Source organism: Lepisosteus platostomus, chromosome 16 (genome assembly GCF_059453375.1).
Source record: "Lepisosteus platostomus isolate fLepPlt1 chromosome 16, fLepPlt1.hap1, whole genome shotgun sequence".
In the NCBI taxonomy this organism is placed as follows: Eukaryota; Metazoa; Chordata; class Actinopteri; order Semionotiformes; family Lepisosteidae; genus Lepisosteus; species Lepisosteus platostomus.
Genome location: NC_142626.1, coordinates 8,346,174 through 8,358,391, shown reverse-complemented (window position 1 = coordinate 8,358,391; position 12,218 = coordinate 8,346,174). Strand labels below are relative to the sequence as shown.

The 12,218-nt window shown below is 40.2% G+C and overlaps 1 long non-coding RNA gene and 1 gene segment (V, D, J or C); one reads left to right on the top strand and one right to left on the bottom strand.

The window, feature by feature from the left end:
• Window positions 1-1,374, bottom strand: part of LOC148646801 (uncharacterized) — a 54,447-nt gene extending 53,073 nt beyond the window's left edge. For both annotated transcript variants that reach the window (XR_015927722.1, XR_015927723.1), the window contains exon 1: window positions 1,330-1,374. This is a non-coding gene — a long non-coding RNA (uncharacterized LOC148646801). The remainder of the gene's footprint in view (window positions 1-1,329) is intronic.
• Window positions 1-5,559, top strand: part of LOC148646800 (Ig kappa chain V region Mem5-like) — a 40,682-nt gene extending 35,123 nt beyond the window's left edge. The window contains 2 exon segments of the V gene segment in view: window positions 1,334-1,371; window positions 4,971-5,559. Coding sequence covers window positions 1,334-1,371; window positions 4,971-5,299 — 367 coding nt within the window.
• The last annotated feature ends 6,659 nt before the right edge of the window (window positions 5,560-12,218 follow it).

Sequence of the window (12,218 nt, the reverse complement as noted above, 5' to 3'; positions counted from 1 at the left end):
AGCAATGTTGTCTCTTGTATCCTAGAAGAGGATACTCATGAATTCAATGTCTTTGTTTATCCAGGATGAGGATGAATTAAAGGCCATTTCCTGATTTATTAACTTGTGGAAGAGGGACACATCATTGGATAAATGCAAAGAGAGACATCATCACGGTGTCTTGGAGATCCAGCTTGATTTGATCTTTGTGTCAAATGAAATTAGTCTTTGGCACATGGCTTCTGTCCAATCCATGCTGGACAGAGTGAGCAGCACACAAGACAGGAGCAGACACTGGGCTAAAATTGTTTCTAAGAGAACAACAAGAATGCTGGACACATTCCATAAATCACGGAGTGACCTTTTGCTTTAGAACTTCTAATGAATCCTGAAGGATATTACAAAAACTGACTGAATGATCCTGAAACTCCTTGGTCCAAAGTCCATTCTTGACTGTATTTCATGGGAATAACTTACATTGGCTGGAAACTGCATTCTTTACTGACCTTTACATGGAACTGAAATCAATGTTTCATATTTGGAATGTGTGGTCTTTGGATGTTTTTTTAAAAACATTCTGGATAATTATTATTTTTATTGGAGTGGGGATTCATCTTGGAATACATTTCATCACAATCCTGAGGAAAGAGACATAAGTCACATGTGAGTCATGAATAGTCTGTGATCAGAAATGACCTCCAGGTGTTATACAATCTACTAAAACTTCAGCAGTGCATCTGGTGGATATACTGTGCTGCACAGATTTTACATTACAAATGTTTCTCTCAGCAAAGACAAATTAAATAACCTTGATTTATACATATACCCAGATACCTTTAATTTAAAGTTTACATTCAGGCCTCAGGTTCAGGCAGGATGTCCTTGTTTGGTGACATTTGGCTTAAATGCAACAGCAGGCTGGCTTTCAAAGTGAAGTTTGCTCCAGTCTTCTGAACTCTAAATAAACCCCAACTTTTCTTCTCTTAAAAGTGGTCATCAATTCAATAATACTTTGTTCTATTTTCATTGTCATTTGCTACATTTAACATGTATGATGTCTTTGAGGATATGAATGAGGATAACATTTAACTGTGAAACAGAAACCTGTGAAAGTCTCTCTGTAAGCGTCCTGCACTTCATCCATACTTGAATCCATAGGATAGTGATAGCACTCATGTTTTGTCCTTGAAAATAAAGTGCATTTAAAAATGTGATAAAGGGAAATAACATGTTATAACTGCAAAGCTTAAAGAAAGGCATTATTGGCAGTAGGCAGTGTGTTGAAGAGCAGGGTCTGCTCTCTGCAGCAGCAGGAGGTTTTTGTACAGCGTCTCTATGGCAAGGAAGCACTGTGGTACACTTTCGGACAAGGCACCAAGGTTGTGGTGAAATGTAAGTGACTTCTCTTCTTTCTCTCAACTCAGCAGACTTTTCTTGTCTTTTCAAATGTTATTTTTATGTTTTAGCTGTGATCCAGTGTGCTTTGTGCCTCCTAATCTTGGTCATTCTTAACTGATGTACAGTACAGAATATTTATGGTTGAGGAGGGAAATCTTGACAGCACAGAAGCTGCTTCAGTCAAGCTTCTTCTGCGGCATTTTCCTCTCTCATGATCCTAAACGATCTTGGGCGACCCAGTCTTCTGGGCTGGTTCATGAAATTAATGCTGATTCTTTCACAGGGAAAAGAAGCTTTCACACACTAACCCTCTTTGCAAAAAGATCTAAATGTAGAGTTTGAGAGTTGTTTTGGGCACTTAATGACAGAAATAAAAGAGGAAAAACTAAAACTCAGTATGTTCATTTCTAAAAGAAGTATTTTAAACTGATCTGAACTGCAGCACAGTAATATCACCATGAACTAAACTGAGGTATTAAAGTATAGTGATTACAGAGAGCAGGCAGTGCACAGGAGAGCTGGGTGCTCTCTCTGGAGGTTTTTGTACAGCCTCTCTATGTTAATAAAACACTGTGGTGGACTTTCGGGCAAGGAACCAAGGTGGTGGTGAAATGTAAGTGACTTCTCTTCTTTCTCTCAACTCAGCAGACTTTTCTTGTCTTTTCAAATGTTATTATTATGTTTTAGCTGTGATCCAGTGTGCTTTGTGCCTCCTGATCTTGGTCATTCTTAACTGATGTACAGTACAGAATATTTGTGGAAGAGGAGGGAAATCTTGACAGGACAGAAGCTGCTTCAGTCGAGCTTCTTCTGCGGCATTTTCCTCTCTCATGATCCTAAACGATCTTGGGTGACCCAGTCTTCTGGGCTGGTTCATGAAATAAATGCTGATTCTTTCACAGGGAAAAGAAGCTTTCACACAAACGTTCTTTGTTAAGAGATCTGAATGTACAGTTTAATTCATGCTCTTAGTTATAGAAACAAAAGAGGAAAGACTCAAACTCAACATGTTCACTTACAAAAGAGGTATTTTGAAGCAGCACAGTAATATCACCATTTACTAAACTGAGATATTAAAGTTTTGGAATCCAAGTGATCATAGAGCTGGCAGTGCACAGGAGAGCTGGGTGCTCTCTCTGCAGGTTTTTGTATTTTTGTACAGCCTCTCTATGGTAATATAACACTGTGGCTCACTTTCGGACAAGGAACCAAGGTGGTAGTGAAATGTAAGTGACTTCTCTTCTTTCTCTCAACTCAGCAGACTTGGAAGTCCTGCAATTTTTACATTTTAGCAGTTTAGAATCTTTAATTTCTCCTGGAGCCAGACTGTCCTGTAACATTATGCTTCAGAACCTGCTTACTTTTGAATCAGCTCTAGCCCAGTCTCTTCTGTGACATGTCCAGCTGTAATAATCACAATCAGCCGTGTGCTGTGTTCAGGTTGGGTTTCAAAGTCTCTGAACTTTTTGTTCCAGTCTTCCAAACTCTAAATTACCCCCAGCTTTTCTAGTGGTCATCAATTCAAAAATGCTTTTTATAGATGTTCAAACAGGGAAGAATGTTTCCACTCTCAGTGTCAGTGACTGAAATCTGTTTTATTGTTTTCTTATCCTTGTATTTTGTGTCAGGTTGCTAAAAGTAAATCAAGATCAGGCACTTCACTTACATAATTTAATTTTCTATGCAGGCTAAAAACAAACCGCCAAAACTCCACTAATAGTGGTGTTCCTAATACTAATGAATTCCTATTGCCAGTCAGATTTGACATAAAGACTGCAGTGAGTCTTATCAATGCAGTCCACGTTCAGACAGGACTGGTGAAGAAAACTGTTTTTTTTCTTTTATTGTATTTACTCAGCAGAGAAAAAAAAACTCTTTAGGCTTTAAAGTATACAATTTTTAAATATGATTAAAAGCAATTGTAAGGCAGTTTTGATCTTCTTCAGAAGTAAGGCTATTTTTCAATACACCTTTACAGATCTGTAGGCAACAGAATCTAACTGAACTGGAAGCTGCTGTCACTGTTGAGGCTGAGGTCAACTGGCATTTTAGAATGCACTCCATTTGCAATGGAATGGTTTTCTAAGATACTGTTGCTTTTTCCTTAGACAGAGACATTATGTAAAGATAGAAATGATCAACATTCAATGTCTGCTACTTCCGGTAACACTAGAATAGTGTAGGAATTTACAAATCATCATTATTATTTTCAATATTAAATTAATTTCAGTTGATTAATCACCTTTGTTATAGTAGTAATTAAATTAATAATGATATTGATATTAGTATAATGCACTGCTGTATGTTCATATTAATATATTAATATACTTGCAATCCACAACTGCTATCTTTAATTATCTATAAATGATCAAGTAATGATCAGATGGGCTGATGAAAAAATAGTATTTGAGAATGTAATCACGGACAAACTGCAGGTAAGTCTTTTATACTTTTTTTATGTGTAGAAATTGATGACTTCTAATGTACTGATCAGCACAGGATCAAAAGCGTTGAAGTTATTTTATGAACCTTGTGAAAGTATTTTAATTTAAATCTTCAGGTTTTGTTGCAGCTGTTTCTTCAGACACATTTTCCTCTGCTGTGCTGCTCAGTAAAGCATGAAGTGGAACACAGATGACAGACCCAGCGCAGTTGTTCTTTTTTAGTAATGCCTAATGATAGTATTAAACTTCAAGTTATATAGAAACTTCAAAAATCATCTTAAAGTGCATATACATTGCATGTATGTTATGTTAACACAATTTTTGTTGCAAGCTGTAGCAAATGAAAATTATTCAAGCACTAATCGAGTCCAGACCAGCATCAGCCTGTGCTTTTTTCAGTCTTAGCTAACAATTACCTCCACAGCTGAAGTTTAATTTACAGCGCTGAGAACTGACACTTACAGTGTAATGTTTAATAAGATCCTGTGAAGTGATATGTGTTGCAGATATTAATACATGTTGTCTTTAAAGTGAGAAGATTCTACATTGGCTTATTTTAAGTCTTTCATGCAGACAATCCTCCTAAAATAATAACTATTTGTTGATTCTGATTTTCAGCAGCAGGTGGAATGGGGAGTTAATTCACTTGGTGGCTCTGTCTAAGTGTCAGTGAACTCATTGGAAACTGGGCTGGCTGACTCTGCAGACCTGTTCTCTCTGTATCAGAGGTGAACAGGCTGCTCGGGGTCACAGCTTGGAGTCCAGGCTGGTTCAGGACAGCTGGTGCAGAGAACTCAGGCACCATGATTCTAGTGATGAGTCATCAGAACCTCAGAAAGGCTCCAAACAAGCAGAGACCTGTCCTGCTCACTAGGCTACTCTGTAGCACATTGATCTGAGGATGTCAAGGGGCTTCTTTGAAAGCATTCTTGTTGATAATATGTGTTACTTTAAAATGTATGTATTGATGTTAATTATTAAAACAATAGATACAGGAGTAGGAAGAAGCCTGAACTTTGTTTAGAAGAGCATGTGGTTTTTCTATGTGTCCCAAAGTGCGGTGTGTGCTGGTGCAAAATAAGTGAGGCTCAGTCTCCTGCTGGACACCAGTCCTGACTCTCTACCCTGCTCTGTCTCGCTCTCTCCCAGCCGGCGCCACCGTGAAGCCCACAGTGTCGCTGTTCCCCCCGTCCCCCAGTGAGCTGTCCACCAACTCGGCCACACTGCTCTGCCTGCTCAGCGGCTACTCCCCCGAGGGGGCCAGCGTGGAGTGGACGGTGGACGGCTCCAAAGTGACCAGCGGGGTCCTGACCAGCGGCGAGGAGGGGAGGGACGGCAAGTTCAGCCGCAGCAGCTCCCTGAAGCTGAGCAAGGCCGAGTGGGAGGCCAAGGAGGAGTACGTGTGCACAGTGACCCACGACAACTCGCCGGCCTCCTACAGCGTCCGCAGGAGTCAGTGCGCGGGAGCCGCGGCGTGATGCGCCGGGCCCGGCCAGGCTCAGGGACTCTCCGCGCAGCCGCTGTCCTGGGAGAAGAGGGGAAGAGCCGCCCTTCCCTTGGCCCCAGTGTGTCTGCAGATCCTGTCGAGCCATGCAGCAGCTCAGTAGCCTCGCATGTTAGTCTCAGCCTCCGGCCGTCACTAGAGCTTGTCTGGTAACTGGTGTGTGTTTGTGTAGTCTAGGACATTTTTCATTGTTTGTTTTGCTCTAGATGTTCAAATAAAATATTGAAGTCAGAATCTGGAGTTGTGTCACTTTGTGTGCGTTTGAATTTCTGAAAAGGAATATAAGATCTCCGGGGTGAGAAAGGCCCCAGTTTGACCCTGTGGCACAGAGGCAGAGAACAAGACCCTCCATATCAAAGACAGCTGGCAGCTCTTAACTGAAAGACAGGGTGTCAAAGCCAGTGAGAGGAAACCGTCTTCTTATTATAATAAAAAGAGTAATAAATTTAATTGATTTACCTGACATCTTCATCATCAAAGATGCCTGAAAATTAAAGAACTATATTATACATGGTTATATCATAATAATAATACTAATAATAATAATAATAATAATAATAATAATAATACAAAAACGTTATTTTATATAATGCCTTTAAAGGTGGCTTCTCAAAGCGCTTTACAGAATAACAACAATAAATAAAAAGAATACACAAGATAAAACACGATTACAATACACAGAGGAGACAGTGGATGGTGGTACTAAGTATAATAGGAGCAGAGGGGTAAAGAATGGAACAAGCTGAATAAAGGCTCTTCTAAAGAAGGTATTGAGACTGGATTTGAAGGAGCTTAGAGAAGGTGACTCTCTGATATCCTTGGGGAGAGTGACTTTTAGTGACTAAAAGCAGTGCAGCTTAAGGGACAGAGACTTCAGCGAAACCACAGACCAGCTCGATGCAGAGTCAAGACAGCAGGGGCCTGAGGAGGCTGGAGACACACAAGTGTGTCTGGGGATCTGGCTCCTCCTCAAGGGTGGACAACCAGCAGTACTGGAGGCTGGAGAGCGAAGAGAAGCAACAGCTGGACATGAACAGAGAGGAGGAGGAAGAATCAGAGATTATATATAGTGTATATTATACAGTGCCTTGCGAAAGTATTCGGCCCCCTTGAACTTTTCAACCTTTTGCCACATTTCAGGCTTCAAACATAAAGATATAATTTTTTTATTTTATGTGAAGAATCACCAACAAGTGGGACACAATTGTGAAGTGGAACGAAATCTATTGGATTTTTGAAACTTTTTTAACTAATAAAAAAATGAAAAGTGGGGCGTGCAAAATTATTCGGCCCCCTTGCGTTAATACTTTGTAGAGCCACCTTTTGCTGCGATTACAGCTGCAAGTCGCTTGGGGTATGTCTCTATCAGTTTTGCACATCGAGAGACTGAAATTCTTGCCCATTCTTCCTTGCAAAACAGCTCGAGCTCAGTGAGGTTGGATGGAGAGCGTTTGTGAACAGCAGTTTTCAGCTCTTTCCACAGATTCTCGATTGGATTCTGGTCTGGACTTTGACTTGGCCATTCAAATACCTGGATACGTTTATTTGTGAACCATTCCTTTGTAGATTTTGCTGTATGTTTGGGATCATTGTCTTGTTGGAAGATAAATCTCCGTCCCAGTTTCAGGTCTTTTGCAGACTCCAACAGGTTTTCATCCAGAATGGTCCTGTATTTGGCTGCATCCATCTTCCCCTCAATTTTAACCATCTTCCCTGTCCCTGCTGAAGAAAAGCAGGCCCAAACCATGATGCTGCCACCACCATGTTTGACAGTGGGGATGGTGTGTTGAGGGTGATGAGCTGTGTTGCTTTTACGCCAAACATATCGTTTTGCATTGTGGCCAAAAAATTCGATTTTGGTTTCATCTGACCAGAGCACCTTCTTCCACATGTTTGGGGTGTCTCCCAGGTGGCTTGTGGCAAACTTTAGACGACACTTTTTATGGATATCTTTGAGAAATGGCTTTCTTCTTGCCACTCTTCCATAAAGGCCAGATTTGTGCAGTGTAAGACTGATTGTTGTCCTATGGACAGACTCTCCCACCTCAGCTGTAGTTCTCTGCAGTTCATCCAGAGTGATCATGGATGAACTGCATCCATGATCACTGGGCCTCTTGGCTGCATCTCTGATCAGTCTTCTCCTTGTCTGAGCTGAAAGTTTAGAGGGACGGCCAGGTCTTGGTAGATTTGCAGTGGTCTGATACTCCTTCCATTTCAAGATGATCGCTTGCACAGTGCTCCTTGGGATGTTTGAAGCTTGGGAAATCTTTTTGTATCCAAATCCGGCTTTAAACTTCTCCACAACAGTATTACGGACCTGCCTGGTGTGTTCCTTGGTCTTCATGATGCTCTCTGCGCTTTCAACAGAACCTTGAGACTATCACAGAGCAGGTGCATTTATACAGAGACTTGATTACACACAGGTGGATTCTATTTATCACCATCAGTCATTTAGGACAACATTGGATCATTCAGAGATCCTCGCTGAACTTCTGGAGTGAGTTTGCTGCACTGAAAGTAAAGGGGCCGAATAATTTTGCACGCCCCACTTTTCATTTTTTTATTAGTTAAAAAAGTTTCAAAAATCCAATAGATTTCGTTCCACTTCACAATTGTGTCCCACTTGTTGGTGATTCTTCACATAAAATAAAAAAAATTATATCTTTATGTTTGAAGCCTGAAATGTGGCAAAAGGTTGAAAAGTTCAAGGGGGCCGAATACTTTCGCAAGGCACTGTATGTGTACTGAGTACTGACACTGTGAAATGTTTCACATTACTCTGAATTGCAAACTCAGCACTGACACACCAGGATCTACAGTACCACAGTGTTATCAAATTAACAATTGTTTTTCCTGCATACTGACAAAAAGAGTCGGTACACAAGAGCAATTTTGTGCTTGTCCTGCCGTTACTTGTCCTGTTTCTAATCTTTCATAGTTTGTATACATTCTGAAACATGCCTTTGCATTTCACATGTATAATCTTTTATCTAGTAGTGACGTTTACACACCCTGTGAATATATATCAACAGCATACATATATCACATATAATGTGTGATAAAAATCAGAATAAGGAATATGGTCTTATAATATGGTCAGGCTAGCTCCTTGAAGAGTCTGACAGCAGGGCCCTGAGGAGGCTGGAGATACCCAGGAGTGTCCAACAGCAGGCCAGTTGGCTCATCTTGCTTATTTGGCAGTTTAGTAGCAAATTTGATCTAACATTTTACTTAGACATTTCTTAAAGATGCCCAGAGCTTGAGACTCATCCACCTGGGTGATATACTGTATTCTAAATACCCAGAACACGTTCGTTACAGCATCAGTTTTCATTTTTCATCCTGTATTATTTCCATTTTAGTTCCAGTTATGACTTTGCATCCTTGTTTGACTCCTGAGTGTGTAAAAGAGCCTGTATGTTGAATTTGTCTATACCCATTATAGTTTGTATATCTGGAACAAATCTCTCAATTTCCTCTGTTCTAGTCAGATGACTAGAACTTGTCTGTATACAGGTATAACTGTATATGACTTGGGCTTGTCTGTACAGTATATGACAATCCACTGAAACTAGGATTTATTATTGTTGCTCTTCATTTAACTCTTTCTCAGACTCTATTCTCCTTTTTGATATGCTGCCCAAAACTGAACACAGTTTTCTAAGCGAGGCCTTAGAGGTGCCTTGTAAACCTGGAGTATAACCTCCCTGGAATTAGATTCCACTCTTCCTGCTCTGTACAATCATCCAGATCTCTTTTGCGTGTAACATCCTGCAGTCCAGACTCATCCATGCTAAATATACACAACGTACACTACCTGCCTGGATCACCTTGCACTTACAGTAACAATGTTAAATTTCATACCAGGTGTCTGCCCAATTTCTGATTTTGTCTTTAAAGTCTTATTTAGTTCCCTTACCGCTGCTTCTGTGTTAACCACTCTCTCAGACTTTAATTGTTTAAAATTTAACCAGTTTGATAACTATACCTGAAGCTGATGTTTATATGGACCAGGAAGATGATGGGGCCAAATACCCATCCTTGAGGCACACCACTAGTTTCATCTGCCCAAATAAGTGTGGTACCCCTTAAGATTATGAACTATGCGCTTAAGGTTATGAACATAATGTTCCCTCTTAGCCAGTTACCAATCCATATACATAAGGTAATGAGACTAGAACAGTGAATTTGGCCATCATGAGTTCTGTTGCATTTCAATCAGATTTCAGATTGTTCCTTCTTTCTTTTTAGGCCATGAGGTGTTTTGGTCTCTGTTCCATTTAACTAAACCCTACTGGACACTATTATGTTTTTTTTTATTTCAGGTTCTCCACTTAAATGTCTAGTCATTTTAAAGCACACAAACAACAAACAAAAGAAAAGTGTTGAGGTTTTCCTAGTTAATTCAATGATTAGTGATTAGATAAAAAAATCTGCAGATCTAAAGGAGCTACTTGCAAATGTAAGTGGTAAGAATGGGCAAAAGAGCATCCTCTAAGTTGTACTTTCTCTTACAGACAGTCTGACAGAAAGTGCTCAACTGGTAAAGGCACCTTTTGGAGTTCAGGCTGGGCTCTGAAGAACATATATTACTGGACTGAATCTGTTATATAACTTACTCAATCCCATAACTTAAACACAGACTCTGACACACTCAGTCCAGGGACAATCTTCCCAGAAGCTAATTAACCTGCCAGTATGTCTTTGGACTGTGGAAGGAAAACAGAGCACCTGGAGAAATCCCAGGTAACCACTGGGAGGACATACAGACACTACACAGACAGCACCCCAGGTCTGGAATTGAACCCAGGACCACAGTGCTGCCAGGTATCTGCTCTCATTATCATACATACAATTTAACAGAGTCTTCTAATAAAGTGTCTCTTTCCTTCCAGGACCCAGCTACTGTCTCTTTGACACTACCTGTGCTGAATCTACAACAATCATTTCCAAAACCGTCAATATTAATTAGCAGTGTGTGAGCATTGGCCTTTTCCTAGGGAAATCCTAGGGATTTTGGGGGGTTCTCATCTTAATTATTTTAATTACCATGCTGTACTGTGAATGGCCAGTGTGAATATTAATATTAATCGAGTTAAAGCCTTTAAAAACCTCTGAGGGAACTGCACATTATTCTAAGTGCTGAAGAAAGAGAGTCAATTAATTTATCATGAAAGGATACGGGTGATGGTCTGTGAGACTGGAGCTGCCTGGTGCTGTCTGTTGCTCTTGGAGAGACTCTTGACACCTGCAGCTGGTCTATTCTGGGAGCGCGTCGGTCACGCTTGCGCACCTGCGCAGCTCGATATGCAAATCCTCTCGGCAGCGGTTTCGCTTTCTCCTCCCCGTCTTCCAGTTTCACAGCCAGAAATAGCCCGGGGGCGGCGGGGCAGCGGAGCGCAGCCGGGGAGATTTGCCTGCCATGGCAGAGAGCCAGCCGGGCGCACAGCGCTATGGTTTCGGAGAGCCCAGCTGTCTGAGCCACAGGCAGGAGCCCAGGAGGAGGAGCTCAGCTGCGCTGTTAAACTACATGAGAGACGGAGAAACGCGAGGTGCTGTAACGATGCACAGATAATTAATTCAGATTTCTAGATTAAATGTAATTCTTCGAGACTGAAGCCTTCTGGATCTGTCATTTAGTAAGACGTTCAAGTAGGGAGCTGTGTCAGCGTGCGTACTATAGACTGCAAAGGAACAGGTAAAGGTTTATTCCAGGCTTAAAGGAAAAGAAAAGAAAAAAAGACCTTTCAGGTGAGAGAAGAAGGATCCACAGCTGAAACGTTGTGCCTGTTTTCTTTTCAGCATGGAATAAACCTCTACCTGGTCGTTCACAAAGATAGTTGTTCAAATCTGACATATTAATAGAATAATACAGATTAATTTAGTCTAATTCCCACCAGAAATCTTAATTCACAGTGTGTGAGCAATGGCCTTTTTCTGGAGATCATCTTCTAACATATGTGTAGATCTTTTGTGATTCCCCATTTTATTGATTTTAATTACTATGTTTTTATTTATACTAAAATATTATCCAGGTGTCAGAGTCTAAATTTTACTTATTAATCTGTAGTACACAGATAATATATCATATCTAGCAAATAATTTACTAACATAACTTAATTTACAATTTCCTACCTGTACTTTTGAGCATTAAAATGACCATTTTATTTATACATCTGACACACGCTTCAATTGCACCCAGGTTTAGTCTGAGTGCTGTATGAATGTTGGTTAACTCCTGTTTTTACTGAATTGATGAATGAAGACATCAGCAATAAGAAATGGTTTAAGAAACTTAATCTGCCTGGGCTCCTGTAAGATCAGCTTGTAAGGCATGAGTTTTACTTTTTTAGCTTGTTCTCATACTTAATCTAGGATTCTAGCCTCTTTCTTAAATATTACAGCATCAAGTACTTTGTGAAACAATTCATACTGAACACTGTTTACTCAGTGTTTATTACTCATCTGGTGTTGTTTCTCCTACTAAACTTCACCCAGTTGCGAACCTCTGTGTGAACTTTATAATACATCTAGTATATGCCAGTATAAATCTTATAAAACATACAGTACATACCAGATAGTATACTGCTCAGATATCTGTCTTTACTTGTTATTTATGTGCTTTGTTTTGAATGAATAATGAATTGTTTATTGATTATTGGGCTGCCAATAGGCCAATGGATATCGTGGAGGCTTAGAAATTTATTTTTTTGATAACCTGAGATCTGGACATTTCTGTCCTAATTTTCACTATAAGACTGGGGAGGTCTGTGTGAGGGATGAATTGCTCTTGAATGAGGGCAGGGCGATTACCCAACTAAAAAAAAAACTTTCCAGGTGTTAGGTTCCTTAGACACAATGTTTTTACATGGTTTTTATTGGAAATATGCAGT